The sequence below is a fragment of the Dipodomys merriami genome, unplaced genomic scaffold (genome assembly GCF_024711535.1).
Source record: "Dipodomys merriami isolate MVZ:Mamm:240054 unplaced genomic scaffold, mDipMer1.0.p SCAF_175, whole genome shotgun sequence".
Lineage (NCBI taxonomy): Eukaryota > Metazoa > Chordata > Mammalia > Rodentia > Heteromyidae > Dipodomys > Dipodomys merriami.
Genome location: NW_027203104.1, coordinates 1,010,095 through 1,027,749, shown reverse-complemented (window position 1 = coordinate 1,027,749; position 17,655 = coordinate 1,010,095). Strand labels below are relative to the sequence as shown.

The 17,655-nt window shown below is 40.8% G+C and overlaps 1 protein-coding gene across 1 annotated transcript; it reads right to left on the bottom strand.

Moving 5' to 3' along the window:
* Positions 1 to 3,372: 3,372 nt before the first annotated feature.
* On the bottom strand, positions 3,373 to 9,251 carry LOC138829663 (lipocalin Cav p 3.0101-like). The gene is made up of 7 exons (XM_070026133.1): positions 9,086 to 9,251; positions 8,387 to 8,526; positions 6,500 to 6,570; positions 5,293 to 5,403; positions 4,061 to 4,162; positions 3,827 to 3,886; positions 3,373 to 3,616 (listed from the first exon to the last, which is right to left on the bottom strand). Exons 1-6 carry the CDS (start codon positions 9,152 to 9,154, stop codon positions 3,867 to 3,869), a joined length of 513 nt encoding a protein of 170 aa, XP_069882234.1. The 5' UTR covers positions 9,155 to 9,251; the 3' UTR covers positions 3,373 to 3,616; positions 3,827 to 3,866.
* Between the last annotated feature and the right edge of the window lie 8,404 nt (positions 9,252 to 17,655).

Sequence of the window (17,655 nt, the reverse complement as noted above, 5' to 3'; positions counted from 1 at the left end):
TCTTTGTGTGGTGGTGCAAATCAATTCCCTTTCAACAGAATGGGTGGGGGGAGGTTGATGAAATGTCCATGAATTAAATTGGGGGTGGGGTGGGGAATGTGTCCAACAAGTGTTTTAATCTAGTTGGTCAGGTATTATAACAGCTCATTGGAAAAGTGATTTAATATCCATATGTTTGACATTGATCAAGATTCACTGTGTTCATAAAACTGCTTTTTGACCCCTCTGTACAGTCATTTAAGGATAATTAAAATATACTTCATAAGCAAGTCTGTTAGAGGTCTTATAGACCAATGATTGAAGGAAAAGTGCTCTAATTTACTGGTTATGCTGATCAGACTTTCTCAGGTTTAGCAAGGACTGAAGAGAATATCTCTGCCAGTATGCTCATTTGCATTTGAGATTGTCCTCTGAGAAATCACGTATCTTCTTGTTTTGAGAAAGGGATTTATTTTTCAAGGCATGCAGGGAACGCGTTGGTCTTGTGATGTATAATGCAATACACACAGAGTGTGCATAGATTGATATGCTGGGCAGTGTGAAAGCAAATACACACATAGATTATGGAAGTACAGTAGATTTAATGGACATCTCAGAGTGTAATTCCTTAGAAAGAATCAAAATTCAACCAAGTAAACAAATGGAAGTGGGGACTTGAAATAGGTGTGGGGGATCAAGTGGAGTGGGGGTAGAGGAATGAAGAGGAGAAGTGTAAGAAGTGTGAGAACTCAGTGTGAATCCTACAAAATGAAGAAGAGGGAGGGAAGGGCGGGTAAGGAAGGGACAGGGCAGAATGTGGATCAAAATGCAGTCTTTTCTCAAGTGCTTAAAAAATAAAGAAACTTAAAAAATGAAGCCACCCATGGAAAAATTGGCATTTTCCTACCCAAGCTATTCACTCAACATTAATTTATTAAACCGTGGGCATCTTTCCACATCCCAATGTCCTTTTATACTGACAGAGTTGAAGTCTAGCACATGCATTGTGGGTGAAGGCTATTTGTAGTGGAAAATGGAGGAAGTCTTCCCATGTTGAAGGCTCCTGTCTTCCCAAGGCCTCATTCTGATGAGGCTCCAGCTTCAATTTCCCCAAATATACCCCAAGTTGGGTATGTGGGGTTCAATTCCTCTTACAGCCCTCATCAGAAGGACAAAGCTTTCTGCCTATAGAGAACAGAAAGACACCAAACTTTCAAGACACAAGCAGACTTTTTAAAAAAGTCATTTTCCCATGCAACAGGAGCAGCCATTCTTATTTTCTCTTCTCTTTTGTCTGTCTTGAAGAAGAGAATAAGAGTTGATGAAGGACGAAGCCAGCTCTAGCAGGAAATGTCTGAGAGACTTGTGTCCCTCCCCTCCCCCCATTAACAACCCCACACTGGAAGGTGGAGCTGTGTGGCTCAGGAGGTTGAAGGCCAGTCTGGAACCAAAAAAACATGCTCAGGGACAGCACCCCAGGCCTTGAGTTCTAATCCCACACTTGACATTTACCAACAAAACAAAACAAAACAGAACAAAACTAAAAAACCCAAACCACCCCAAATGCTCTAGACTATAGGAGGATCACAGGTTTTCTTGAAGGAATCCAAGTGAATATTGGCTGTCTGTCTGTGCCATTTCCTCCATCAGAAAATGGTTTCCTCTCTCCCTCCCTCCACTTCTTCCTCCTTCCCTCCCTCTCTCTCTCCTCCCACTCTCTCTCATTGTCTTCCAATTCTGCACATTAGTTCATCATGATGTGTGTCCTGGGACGAACTTTCAGCCTGGACTTCAATAACCTGGGGCAGCCTATGCACAATCTGTGAAATCTGACCCCTGAAGGGAGGGTCACAGAGTGAAATTACACCCCTGGGGAGGATGTGCAGGAATTTTCTCCAGGAGGGACATGACATCCTTCATTACTAAGTAGGAAGCACTGTAGCCTTACCAAAGATCACCAGCCTGAAACCAGAAAACAAACACCTGTTATCATCAATCATTTGAGTCAGCAAAGAATCTCAGGCTCTAATGTCACTTCCTCTTCCTCTTAGGTGACTTCCTAAGCATCTGAGGTCACTTCCTCTTCCTTTGAGCTCACTTTGTCTTCCTCCAAGGCCCCTTCCTCTTCCTATGAGGCCACTTCCTCTTCCTGTTAGGTCACTTCCCCTTCCTCTGAGCTCACTTTCTCTTCTTCTGAGGCCACTTCCTTTTCCTCAGATTTCACTTCCTCTTCCTATTTCTCTGAATGTACTTCCTCTTCCTCTGAGGTCATTTGAGGACCTCTAAGCATTTGAGGAGCTTCCTCTTCTGCCTCATCATGCCTCCTTCCAAAAGTGACAGGTACCCCCAGGTCCTGCAGTCACTTTCTGTCTCTCTAAGGCTACTTCCTCTTCCTCTGAGGCCATTTCCTCTTCCACTGAAGCCACTTCCTTTTCCTCTTCTTGTGTGGTCACTTCCTTAGCATACGAGGGACTTCCTCCTCTGTCCCATCATGCCTCCTTGAGAGTGACAGTCCCTCAGGCACTGTACTCACTTCTTCCTTTGAGCTCACTTCCTCTTCCTCTGAGGCCACTATCTCTTCCACTGAGCTCACTTCCTCATCCACTGAGCTCACTTCTTCTTCTTCTGAACTCACTTCCTCCTCTTCCCCATCACGTTTTCTTCAGAATGTGACCAGTTCCCCACCCCCAAGACCCTGCAGTCAGTTCTGTGTCCTCTCCACCCACACACCCCCTTGCTAACCCTCCACCATTTCCTCTCTCTGCCCTGTGCTCCCTCTGCACACCTGATCTGGCCCAGCCTGGAAGTTTGGATCTTCTACATAAACCCTCTTCCATCTGGACTAGGGAGAAGTTTCCTTGTTCTCTCTCCAACCTTTCCAGTGTCTTTATTGGTCTTCTGGTGCAACCACCTGCGCGACCAGAGTTAAAATCTCTACCACTGGTGTCAAGTGAGCCTAAGCTTTTAGGGGACCCATGTGGAATTCTAGCTCATTTTGGGGGATGGGTGGGTGTCCCTATGAGTCTGGGGATGGACCCAGGAAAAGCACACACTGATTTCCTCCTATTTCCTGGGCTAATAGGAAATCATTCATATTCCAATCCCCATCTTGGACTGAACAATGAGTAGACCAAAGGGTGTGGTTTGACTCTAACCAAATCCTCTTCAATCCTAGGTTCTGATGGTTGGAAATCAGAGAAATCAGGCTTTGAACCGTGATTCTCCAAATCTCAGCCTCCTGAGTAGCTAGGATGGCAGGCATGACCTTGGAGTTATTCTGAATAATAATAACAACAACAACAATAAAATCTGGGGTTCTCTTCAGTTTGTCCAATCATTCCATTGGAGTGGGCTGGGCAGGGGACCTTAAATCAATCATCCAAGTCAGAATGGTATGCTTGGGATATGATTTATTGGATCACTCGGTTAAGTACTGTGGGAGTACAAATTTCAGGAGAAGGGGAGGAGGAGGAGGAAGTGGGAAAGCTGGATGTCATGATGGATGACCTCTCGGGAGAAAAAATATCACACATCTGGAAAGCAAGGATGGTACCCAGAGGACTATTTTGCTGGAATGAGGTGTGTATGGGGGAAGCAGATTCCCAGACACATTTCTGCCTGTGAGGAGGAAGTCCACCTGAAAGGAAGGAAGTGAGCAGAGAGGAATCAAATGCCACCTGCCTTCTGTCCCACGCCATTCTTTCTTCCTCCCTGTGTCCCCCCCCTCAAATAAACCACCATTGTGGACACATGAGTCATCACCACAGCCTACTTCCAGAGCAATTTTTCTTCCAACTTGGAACACTACAGACCCAGGAAAAAGGTGATAGAATGAAGAGTATAGTACCCAATTGTTGGTGTAGGTCTTCCATCCATGGGCCATGTCCTTATTCCTGGGGACAATCATCTGTGGGGGAATTAAAAAAAAAAAAAGGACAAGGAAGAAGAAATTAAGCAAAACAACAACAAAATACAGAATTATGGAAATAAATTTGATGGGACCAAGGCCAGAGTTTTTAGGGGAAGGATTTCAATTTCAGGATTTGGGGGTATTCTGGGGAAGAGGATCCTGGAAACTCACCTGTTTCCAAGACGTGTTGGATGGTGGAAGTTGGGATGCCCCTCTCTTGGGCAAGCTTCTCCAGCCTCTGTTGCTGCTCCTCAGTCAGACTCTGTTCCTTTCCTGTGGGAAAGGAAATCAGGAAGATGTGCAATGCAATGCAGCCTAGACATGTCATATTTGTGGTTCAGTGTAGTAGAGTGCCCAGCCTAGAGCTGAGGAAGCTCAGGGACAGCAACCCAGGGCCCTGAGTTCAAGACTCTCTATGGCCCTGGGCATTTTGTGCTCAAGGTTAGCATTCTGCCATTTGCACTCTGGGCCCTGGGCATTGTGCCTGAGCTTCTTCAGCTCCAAGCTGGTGCTTTGCACCACTTTGAGCCATATAGCTATATGGCACCACTTCCGGTTTTCTGGTGGTTTCATTGGAGATCAGGGTCTCACAGACTTTCCTTGCCCAGGGGTGGCTTTGACTCATGATCCTCTAGATCTCAGCCTCCTCCTGAGTAGCTGGATGACAGGTGTGAGCCACAGGTGCCTGGATCCCATTACCTCTCTTATTACCTGTAACTCCCATGTTCAATGCATTTACAATGAAAATTTTAAAAAGCAACAAAAACTCTAGGGCTCAGAATGTGGCTCAGTGGTACAGTGCTTACCTAGCATGCATGAAGCCCTGGGTTCAGTTCCTCAGTCTACCACATACACACACACACAAAAGCCAGGAGTGGTGCTGTGGCTCAAGTGGTAGAGTGCCCAGCCTTGAGCAAAAAAGGAGTTCAGGGACAGCACACCCAGGGTCCTGAGTTCAAACTCCAGGACTGCTGCCATGTTGGAGAACATTCTATTTCAGAATGCTCAATGACTTTATCTGCAGGGAAATTGGCATTTGTCTTCAGCCCTTGGATCACTCAGTGAGGAGAGCTCAACAGGGAAATGGAGTCAGCTCACCACTGGGGGATAGGCTTTGCTCCTGTCTGCTGAGTTCAGGTAGGATGATCATTTCCAGGGTGGATAGATACGTGACACAGCTCCATGATGGCTGAGGCTGAGGCTGAGTGTATGTGTGTGTGTGTTTGTGTGTGTGTGACACAGGTCCCTGTCTGGTGAGTTGTACAAATGGGGGGGGGGAATCAATGTGCACGTGACAGAGTCAGAACTTTTGCAGAAGACACATGGGGTTCCGTTATTGGGGGGGGAGGGTCTACAGAAATCCATTCTGCTTCCTCCACTTCCTCAACACAGAGTGAGCTCACCAGCCACTAGGATCATGCGTGTAATCCGTCCTTCTTTATCCACATTCTGGTTGTAGAAGACCACAATGTCTTTGTCTTGCTCCACCATCTGGAAATAGTTCTCCCCAGAGTCTGCAATGGTGCAGGGGGTGGAGAAAAGAAGAGGTCATGATCAGTTCAGGTCCCCCCTCCATGTCTAGGTGGACTAGACTATGATGATTCTTGGATGAAGTGACTTCTTTCCCTCAATGGTTGGTATATTGAATAAAATATACTTTTTTAAAAAAAAGAAATATATATATATTATATATAATATAGATTATACAGACATAAGAGGCTCAGGTCTGCTTTTATCCTAGAAACTCAGGTGGCTGAGAGCTAAGGATCAGGGTTCCAAGCCAGCCCCAGGGCAGGAAATTCCATGAGACTCTCCTCTCCAAGGAAGTATTCAGAAAAAGTACTCCGAAGTGGTGCTGTGGCTCCAGTGGTAGAGCATTAGACTTAAGCACAGAGAAGCTCTGGGGACAGTGCACAAGCCATGAGTACAAGCCTCAGCACTGGGAGGAAAAATAAATTTAAAAAAGAAAGAAGTATGTATTTATTTACTTATATTAAAATATACTTTTATTGTGTTTTAATTTTTATTAAATTTTTAATAATTTTAATTTTTATCTTTATATTTTTATGGCCGTTAAGTATATATTTTATTCTTTTTATCTTTAAATGTTTTACTTTTATCTTTAAATATATTTTATGTTTATCTTTAAGTATGTTTTATTTTTATCTTTAAATATGTTTTATTATCTTTACATGCATTTATGGAGAAGTCACCACTCAGCCAAGCAATTTATCAATACAGTGCATGGCTCTATGTCAAAAATATAGACTTGAAATCATTTTTTTTCTAATGAATCACACCTGACAAACCAGCCTGGGCCTCTGTTTGACATATTATATAACACAGTATGTATAGTACCCTCAGTCTAATCCAGGCCAATTTCTTTACATTTCGATGTCAACAAAAAACACTGGCATTTTAATCCATAAAGTGCCTTATTGGAGACCAATTCCTTTCTACAACCACTTCAAGACAATAAAGAGCTTTTAAAATAATCAATTTGTATTGGGGAGGGGGACCTAGGAACACTCTCTGGTGATTCTAGAATTCAGAGCCACGGGCGGATTATCTCTCCCACTGTGTGTTTATAGAGTCCTACAATGTACTCACAATCTGTCATGAACACGCCTTTCTCGTTCTGCACACCCACAACAGTGTATTTATGACACTGTCCATTTTGCCTAGAAAGAAAGAAAAAAAAGCAAAGCAACAGAGAAGTCATTATTTCCTTATCAATATATTTCAGTAACATGTCCCAGCTTGTAGAGTAGCAACCAAGATATCAACCTTTGGAGATGTTTTGAAATAAGTCATGGTTTCCTTCTTATTCTTTTATTTGTTTATTATTTACTTAGTTACTTTAGTTATTTTTGTGCAAGACCTGGGGTTTGAACTCAGAAACAGAGGTATCTTAGGGATTTTTATGATTATGATGATGACGACGACGACGATGATGATGATGATGATGATGATGATGATGATGATGATGATGATGATGATGATTTACTCCAGGCTCAGGCTCTACCGCTGGGACCACAGCCTCACTTCTGTCGTCATCGTTGACTTTTCTTCTTCTTCTTCTTCTTCTTCTTCTTCTTCTTCTTCTTCTTCTTCTTCTTCTTCTTCTTCTTCTTCTTCTTCTTATTATTATTATTATTATTATTATTATTATTATTACTGCTATTATTATTATTATTATTATTATTATTATTATTATTATTTTGGTGGTTCATTGGAAATCAGTCTCACAGATGTTCCCGCCTCAGGATGGCTTTGAACTGTGATCTTCAAGTCTCAGGCATGAACCACACAACCCTGGTTTCATTTACTTTATTTTATTTTATTTTTTTCCAGTTCTGGGGCTTGAACTCAAGGCCCAGGCACTTTTTTCTCTGAGCTTCTTTTTGCTCAAGGCTGGGTGCTCTACTACTTGAGCCATAGCACCACTTCTGGCTTTGTGTATATGATATACTGAGGAATCCAACCCAGGGCTTCATGCGTGCTAAACAAACACTCTACCACTGAGTAGAGTATCCCCCACTTTCTAAACTATTATTATTATTATTATTATTATTATTATTATTAGTCATGGGACTTGAACTCATGGCCTGGGTGCTGTCCCTGAGCTCTTTTGTTCAAGGCTAGTCACTCTACCTTTTTCAACACATAGGGTTGCTTCTTGTTTTCTGGTGGTTAATTGGAGATCAGTCTCATGGACTTTCCTGCCCTGGCTGACTTTGAACCTGTGATCCTCAGATCTCAGCCTTCTGAGTAGCTTGGAGTCCAGGTGTGAGCCACCAGCATGCTGATATGGGTTGAATATTTTTATACTCCTATCAAGATAGCAGTATTCAATCTAGAGCTCTTTCCCTGGAAGCCACCTGTGCATCTAAATTCAAGGAATGCCCGTGCAAAACACACACACACACACACACACACACACACACACACACACACACACACACACAGATGCTGGCATTAACAAGTTTCCAGATTCATCTAGAGTCTGTGGTTAGGATCCATTGCATGATGAGCCACTTATTTCTGAATCAAGCCAAGCACCAATGGCTCATGACTGTCATCCCAGGTACTCAGGAAGCTGAGATCTGGAGGATCACAGGTCCAGACCCAGCCCCAGGCAAGGAAACTCTCATTTCCAATGAAACAACCATAAAGCCAGAAGTGGCACTATATTGGTATATGTGGCTCAAAGTGGTAGAGTACCCAGACTTGAGCTGAAGAAGTTCAGGGAACAGCAACCCAGAGCCCCAAGTTCAAGTCTCACTGACACTGTGGTGTCCACAGAGCTCACAATATCAACTTATTAATGGAGACCAGAGATGCTACTTTTCTTCTCTGTCAATTTCAATGGGTTTTCCTGATGATCAAAGGTCCTGTGGCTCTGGGAAATAAAGGCTCTCTCTGCCTCTCCCTCTCCCTCTCTCTTATTTGGGGAATTGAATGGGGTGGATGGATGGGGGAAGGGACTTTTCTTACTTGACATAAAAGGTGATGGTGATGGATTTCCCATCTTGACTGGCCTTGATGTGCCGGAAAAGGCCTCTCAGGGGTCCGTCTTCCTGGATCTTCACTGGGGTGTCTGATAGGATGACCAGGGTGTGCCATGGCCCATTGACCTAACAGGATAGATGTTCCATGGGACAGGTCAGTCAGTGCCTTTCTCCTCTCTTCTGTACCCCAGTACTCATCCCCAGAGTTGCCCTTTCATACAGCCCAGTCCCCAAAAATCAATCCTGACTGGGAGGAGGAGAGGAAGCTGGGCCTATTCCTATGGAGTCCCACCCAGTGACACAATTGAGGCAGAGACATGAACACTGGTGCATATTGAGAAGTGATAGGGATTAAATGCAGTGCTGATATACCACCCCATTTTAGCTCTTATGCAGTTGCCTTAGCTTTTGGGGTGAAGAGAGACCACCTTAAGGATAGAATAGAGAGCATTCAAGGTGTGAAGGCATTGCCCTGATTATGAACCATGCAGGAATTAACATGGAGTGCAAAAAGAAGAAAATCTCTCTCTCTCTCTCTCTCTCTCTCTCTCTCTCTCTCTCTCTCTCTCTCTCTCTCTCTCTCACACACACACACACACACACACACACACACACACAGAACTGGCTCATTCACGCACACACAGGCCATACAAGAGGAGCATGCAGCAAAGCCTGTTCATGGTACCTCTGATGGCTGCACCTCGGGGCCAGCCCAGGCCACACCAAACAGCAGGGCGATGAGCAGAGCCTTCATCCTGTGTGTGCTGCTGCTGCTTCTCCCTGTGCTGCAGATGCTCAGAGCAAGGACAGCTATTGTGCAGAGGATCCCAATGGATCCTCCTTTTATGTGATGTCTCTATGGGCCTGCTGCATAATGAAGCCACTGTTGCAGGTCTGAAGGCCTTTTGTTACCCAAGTGTCCTCAGACATCCTGGGTTGTGGGTGATGGGCAGTGTCTGACATCTTGTACCTTTGACAGGGGATTAGTTGTTCAGGGGAAATAAGGTGGAGCTGAGTGACCTTCCTGCTGGCCTTGCAAGCACAATGGTGGAATGCTGGGCCAAAACCTGCAGTGGCTCTGTCCCTAAGTCCACACTCACTGCAGGAGGAGATGGGCTCCAAATCCATATTTCCAGAGCCACCTCAGTGGGGGCTGTGTGGCTTCTTATTCTACAATCAAAGATGGCAGCCTGTGGCTGAGGCTAATGACAAGGTGACCTCCATGGGACAAATCACTAGATTCAGGACTTCTGTCAGATACATTTTTGTTTAAGGAATTATTATTAGAGAAGTTATAAAATAACTTCTTACCTGTTACATGTTATATATATATATATATACATGCATATATCATATATATAGTATATGTATATACCATATTATTTACTAGATATATATGTATTTATGTACATATATGTATATCTAGTATGTCTACCCACATATATACTAAATAAATACATATAAGTATATGAGTAAATATAAATAAATATGAATATATATTTATATATATACATATTCCTATTCATGGATATCCTCATTCTTTCAATCCATTTTGTGTCTGCAGGTACTTTGACAGGAGAAATTACACCAGAATTCCAAATACAAAACAAAACAAAGTAAATTAAAAAATACAAATATCTTTAAGGCCCCCAAACCTCCAATTGCACACACACACACACACACACACACACACACACACACACACACACACACACACACCCTGAAAATACATTGTTCTTGCTACCCTCCATTCTCAATGTGAATTTTTTTTAGGACATACAAGAAATGCTATTTCCTTGCCCTGTGAGAATCATGTCTACAATGAAATCAGAGCTATGCTTGTGACTTGGTCTCATGACTTAATTGTTGACCTGAACTCAATGGTGTGGGATTTATTAACTATATTTTTAAGTATTGCTAGTGATTCTAATGATCTGTCTCGAGTATTCATAGGAGTAGACATAGCAAGGTTCTCTGTCCATTTGTGTACACATCCATTGTTTGATGTCAGCAGTTCCCACGGCCCCTGGTTAATCCAAGTCAGATTCCATGCATTCTTTATTCTTGGCATATGACAGGGGCCGGTTCGACATGGCACCTGTTAGGTCTGCCTAGGAAAGCACTTTCATTTTCTCCCTCCACTTCCTGAGCGTGGGACCCCAGTCTTATCAGAAATCACCTGCCTGAAACCAGTAATCACCTGTCACTGTCAATCAACTGACCAGCAATCACCTGACTGTCAAGCCAGCAAAGGATACCAGGCTCTGAGGTCACTTCCTCCTCCTCTGAGGCCACTTCCTCCTCCTAGGTGACTTCCTTCTCCTCTGAGGTTATGTCTTCCTCCTCTAAGATCACTTCCTCCTCCCCTAAGTTCATGTCCTCCTCCTCTGAAGTCACTTTCTCCTCCTGTAAGAACATTTCTTCCTCCTCTGAGCTCACTTCCTCCTCCTCTGAGGTAATGTCCTCCTCCTCGAAGGTCACTTCCTTTTCCTAAGAGCTGACTTCCTCTTCCTCTGAGGTTACATCCTCCATCTCTGAAGTCACTTCCTCTTCCTCGAAGATCACTTTCTCCTCCTCTGTGTTCACTTCCTTCTCCTCCCTGAGGTCTCATTCTCTGCCTCTAAAGTCACTTCTTCTTCCTCTGAGGTCACTTCCTTCTCCACTGAGGTCATATCTTCCACCTTTAAAGTCACTTCCTCCTCCTCTGAGATCACTCCCTCCTCCACTGAGGTCACTTTCTCTTCCTCTGAGGTCACCTCCTCCTCCTCTGAGCTCACTTCCTCCTCCTCTGAGGTCATTTCCTTATCAGCCCTGGCCATGCCTCATTCCCCCAGGCTCTGAGTTCACCTCTGCCTCTGCTGCAGCCACACCAACTTCTCCCTCCCCTACAAAATCCCTCTTCACCATTAGTTCGCTTTAGCACATCTCCATCTACAACTGGCGTAGGCTGGAAGTTTGGCTCTCCCTAATTAACTCTCTTCTGCCTGAATTGCCTGGATGGCTCCTTTCTCTTTTTTACTTTTATTTTTTGCATTGCTCAGTCATGGGGCTTGAACTCAGGACCTGGGCACTGTCCCTCAGCTTTTCAGCTCAAGGCCAGCACTCTACCACTTTGAGCCACATATGTGGCACCACTTCCAGTTTTCTGGTGATTCGTTGGAGATCAGAGTCTCATGGACTTTCTTGCCCAGGGCTGAGGAAGTCTTTCCCAGTCCTCTCCTTTCAGAGGATCTGACAGGTCAGGACAATCTCATGGAGTTTATAGGCAAATCAGCAAAAACAGAAGGGGCTTTTTCACAGGAGAGGCAGAGATAATAATAAACACCAGGAGGAAATACAAGATCTCCATTTCGGTCACCCACTCAGGACAAGACCAGGAACCACAGGACCAGGACCCAGAGGGACGGGACTCCTATCTTCAGACAGGATGACCACAGAAAAGCCAGATTCTCATCATCCCAGGCCTGTGCTAGACCCAGGTAAGAGGACAACACGACCCAGGGTCTTCCTCTCCACCTCCCAGAAAGCACCCAGTTGCCCACTGAGCTCTAAGTTTCTGACCAGTATTAGCTGCATGATTTTTTGGGGGGAATGTTCTTTTCCCCAGAATGTCTCCACCTTCTATTGCCAAAACCTTTGATTTCATCCTCTAGCCTGTACCTAGAGCAGATTTAATCTTCTCACCCTGTTGACTTGACTATTCCTCTTCAACCAGTCTGTGAGGATGCAGAATAATGAAGGGATTGAACATCTGAGCATCCCAGACCCACATTTCATGTGGAATCTACAGAAATGGGATCAAGTCCTTGAAGGTAGCTACATAGTCTGGAAGAACATAGTTTTCCTTTCCTAATTTTGCAGAAACACTCCAGGAGTCTGTAGTTCACATTTGTGTGTGTTTGTGGGTCCTGAGTTGGACTCAGGGCCTGGGGAAATTCTCCCTGAGGGTGTGGGTTCAGTGTACCTTGTAAACCACAGCACCACTTCTTGACACCTGAGTAGGCTGAGTAGCTGGACTGACAGGCGGGAGGCTGGTTATATTCTGAATTTCTTTTCTTTTCTTTTCTTTTTTTTTAAAAATACAATTATCTGTTGTCTTATGGACTTAGTTCCTATGATGTAATTGGTCTGGCTAATTCTGGCCTAGGAGACATTGATTGGAGTCTTCACAGTCAGAATTGGATGCTGGGGGAATACTTTATTGATTCACTCAGTGAAATCAGGATAGCACGAATGTCAGGAGAAAAGGGCAAGAAGAAAGCAAGGCAGAGCCAGAAATCTAGATGATGACTTCCCAGGAAAAAGGAAATGATGTGGAAAAGTTCAGGATGGGTTTATTGATTTATTTATTTAGGTCCTAGAGACAATTCTGCTGCCTGGTGGAAGATGGATTCCTGTGCAATCCTGAGCAAGTTCCCACCTGTGCGTAGGGGGAAGCAGAGAGGAGTGAAATGCATTTGAGACCCTGAGAAAGTCCCCAGGGCTAAGATGGCAGATGTAAAATACAGAAGAGATCAAAGGAGAACGTGAGGCCCGGATGGCCAAAGGGCAAATGCACTTCACAGGACCAAATCTGTGCATGGGTCTGTTCCAAAAAGTTGTGTTATCCTAGGAAAGGACATGGTTTTCCCAAACCTCTGTCGAAGACACCTTTTGGGTGGTCATGTCTGAGGTTTATTTTGTCCTGGAAACTCCATGTGGGTCTGCATGCACACAAGTGATTTCTAGGGATCTTTCGTATGGCTAAGGGAGCTTCTCAATATCACATCATCCACTCACAGAAATTCAACTGAGGCCGTGGTATTCAGTGCTTCCTACCTAACATGGTTCTGTCCTTCTGTTCCCAAGTTATTAAAACCTATGTGTGTGAGAGAGAGAGTGAGATTTATATAAGTATCTATTTGCCTATCTGTCTGTCTGTCTGTCTGTCTGTCTGTCTGTCTATCTATCTATCTATCTATCTATCTATCTATCTATCTATCTATCTATCTATCTATCTATTATCTGCCTATCATATCTATTTATCTATCTATCTGCCTATATCTACCTACCTACCTACCTATCTATCCATCTATCTATCTATCTGTCTGTCCATCTGCCCATCCGTCTGTCCACCTGTCTATCTATGTCTGTTTATCTGTCTGAGTGTTGGGCAGTCAGTTGGTCTGTCTTTCTCTCTGACTACCTGTGTGTCTAACTATCATTATCTATAGATACATAGACAGACAAATGTACAGATTGACAGACATACAGACTGACAAACAGATATAGATATAGATACAGATATACATATAGAAATATTTAAAGTATCTCTCAAGTGTTTTTGTTTTAGGAATTGGAATTTTTTTCCTCTCTCAAATACTGTTTGGTCATTTCTTGACTTTTTTTGTAAATCTTTCATCTAAGGGATGGCTTGTCTATTTCTGGAGTCAATAATCAATAGGGTCCCCTCAGCGGCCCAAACATTTTCCTTCTGACAAATATGTTTCCCACCCCCTCTTTATATTTCTTACTTCTTAAATTCTTAATTCTTAAAACCTTTTGGTTTCTAACCTTAATAATCCTTGTACAACCCATGGCCACACAGACCAAATACTGTGGGTTTTTAAAAATTAGATACTAACTTTATCCTTTATGTAAAAGCCTATTCTTCTTTTTGAGATTTTTTTTCAAGCCCTAGTGTCAGGCATGTTTGAGGTTCATTTGTTTATTTTGGCATATGAGTACATTTCCTCCAAACACTCTTTGTGACCATTATTCTCTTTACTTTTCAGTTTCACCTTGGTTTATTTTGCTTAAATTTAGCCTCATTCCCCCCAAATAGAAATAAAAATCAATATTATTTCCATAATCTGGTTTATATATAGATTTAGATACACATACATATTCATGTGTGAAGAAACCAAGCTGTAATTTCTTTGATAATTCTTAGCAAGAGACTAAGTTTACTCAGGTCACTATATATATTTATATGTGTGTATGTGTGTGTGTGTGTGTGTGTGTGTGTGTGTGTGTGTGTGTGTGTGTGTGTGTGTGTGTGTGCAAAGGTGCAAGCCATACTCCTGTCTCTGTTGATTCCCTTTGTCACTCCAGGGCAATGGCCTGGTCTCTGGAAAGTACAGAGAAGGTCAAGGTCAGACTTCAACCACTTCCTTCTTCCTCCTCACTTAATCCTATTCACCTCAGGAGGCTTCCTTGAAAATTCCCCCTCCTATGTCCTTGTGGAAATAAACCACATTAACCATGTCATTGCTCTAACACCCCTTGTGATCACCTAACACATCATTCAATATTTCCCTCCTCCCTGCACCCCCTTACTGGGTTTGTTGGTTATCTCTACCATGACTGTACGCAGCTGAGAGAATCCCAGTTTAGAGCTCATTGAATGGAGAATTAATGAGAAGACATTAATTTGAATCCCTAGAGAAAGGCAAGTCCTGTCTCCCAGGTAATGGGCAGGCATGAATCTCTAGAAGAAGGGAAGTCCCACCTCCAGGTGGTGGGCATCCTAAGTTACTAGAGGAAGGTAAGTCCAGTCCCCAGATGATGGGCTTGCCTGAATTCCTAGAGGAAGAGAAGTCCCATCCCCAGATGCTTACCCATCTATCCATCCATTTATCCATCATTTATCTATCTATCCATCTCTCCATCTGTCTATCCATGCATCCATCTATCTATCCATCTATCATCTATCTGTCTATCCATTCCTCCATCCATCCATCTATCTGTTCATCTATCTATCCATCCACCCACACATCTATCCATCTATGTATCCATCAATCCATCTGTGTACACATCTATCTATTCATCTGTTTGTCTATCTATCCACCTATCCATCCATCTATCTGCCTGTCTATCTATCTGTCTGTCTGTCCACTCATCTGGTTAGACTGGCTGATGAATTAATTAGAATTAATGGATTCAAATGAATTCATCAGCATGAATTAGAGAATGAACTGATGAACCTAAATTAATGAGAACTTATAAACCAGCACATATTAATGAGTCGGGCTTAATTAGAATGGTTCCTTAGCGTTCATTAATTCATTACAATGTGTTAATTTGTGGTGGCAGGCAGTGGCAGGCAGCAATTGGGTTTCCATGGAGATAGGTAGTTGGGTGACATTTGTCTGGAGTAGAGGGGTGCCACCTGGGTTTGCACTCCAGGCCAATGAATGCATCTATGGCCATGCAGGATGTTTCCCTGCAGTGAGCAACAAGCCAAAGCCTGTCCCCACAGTGAACCTGACACCTTGTGAGAATCATTAATTATTATGTTATCACATTTATTATATTCTTATATAATTATTATTCTCTTATTATTTTATTTGTATTATATTATTACATTATATTGTTATGTTATTTCATTATTATAATATAGTATATCATTATTATATTATTTGTATTATTATATTATATTGTCTTATTTGCATTATATTATCTTATACTATATTGTTGTACTATGATATATTACTGTTATTATATTGTACATTATTATTATTATTATTATTACTAATATTATTATTTGGTCATGGGGCTTGAACTCTGAGCCTGGGTGCTATCCCTCAGCTCTTCAGCTCAAGGCTAGTGCTCTACCATTTGAGACACATATATGGGGCTACTTCTGGTTTTCTGGTGGTTAATTGGAAATAAGAGTCTCATGGACTTTCCTGCCTGGGCTGGCTTTGAACCATGATCCTCAGATCTCAGCCTCTTGAGTAGCTAGGATTACAAGTGTGAGCTCCCAGCTCCTAGCTAATTATATTATATTATTTGTATTATTATATAAATGTATTATTATTCTATATAATTGTTATGATATATTATTGTATGTTATACTATATTATATTGTTACAATATATTATTATTGTCTTATATTATAATACTCTTCTCTTCTCTTCTATTATTATATCATATTATTATATTATTGTATCATATTATTATATTATTATATTATTTTATTTGTACTATTATATTATTGTGTTACTACACTACATTATATTATTACATTATGCGATTATGTTATATTATGTTATTAATCTATTCCAGTTTATTATTAAAATATATTACTATGCTATTATATTGTGTTATTACATTATGTTATTCTATTCTATTATTCTATGTGATTATTACATTATATTATTACATTATCAAATTATGTTATTATGGTTTTATATTATATTGTTTGTATTATATTATTGCATTATACTGTATTTTTGTATTATTATATTACTATCTTACATTTTATTATTGTACTACAATTTTATTTTATTGTATTATTAATTAATTATATTATATAATTATATTATTGTGTATAAAATTATTATTCTGTTACATTATAATTATGTTATTATTGTATTATTGTATCATTATATTATTATTGCTAGAATATGATAATTATAATCCTTATTATTTTTATTTTGAGTCCACTCCAGTGATTTTTTGGTGTGCAAATTAGGTTGAGGTTTGCTAATTGACTGTGGTGGGTAAAAAGTCAAATCAAATTAAATCCAACTAAACCTAATTTATTACATTATATTATTATATTATTGTGGTGTTACATTATATTATAATATTACTATGCTATTTTATTATTTTACATTATATTATGTAATGTAATATATTGTTATATATTACATTATATTATGTTACATTATATTATGTTATTGTATTATATTATTGTGGTGTTACATTATATCATAAAATTACTATTCTATTCTATTATTATCACATTATATTATCATATTGTTGTGTGATATTATCCTGGTTTTGCATTATATTATATTGCTTTTCTATTCAATTATTCCATACATTATAATATTATTGTGATAATACATTATATTATAATTATTCTATTCTTGTGATAGTATAATTATTCTATTCTATTCCATTATTATCATATTATATTTTTATATTATTGTTTTATATTCTTGTGGTGTTACATTCTATTATAATATTACTGTTCTATTTTATTATTATCACATTATATTATATTATACTGTTGTGGTGTTACATTCTATTATATTACTATTTTATTTTATTATTATCACGTTATATTATTATATTATTGTGGTTTACATTCTATTACAATATTACTATTCTATCCTATTATCACAATATATTATTATGTTATTGTGTTATTACATTATATTATATTAGTCTGTTCTATTCTATTATAATTACATGATATTATCATATTATTTTATTTTTATTATATATTTTCCCCTGATATTGTTAAATTTCTGGGCGCTGTTG

Excerpts from the sequence above, each read along its gene's own strand:
- LOC138829663 (XM_070026133.1), bottom strand. The coding sequence starts at position 9,154 with ATGAAGGCTCTGCTCATCGCCCTGCTGTTTGGTGTGGCCTGGGCTGGC. Across the intron at positions 8,527-9,085 it reads CCGAGGTGCAGCCATCAGAG|GTCAATGGGCCATGGCACAC; the intron begins GTACCATGAACA and ends CTATCCTGTTAG. Across the intron at positions 6,571-8,386 it reads ACCATCACCTTTTATGTCAA|GCAAAATGGACAGTGTCATA; the intron begins GTAAGAAAAGTC and ends CTTTCTTTCTAG.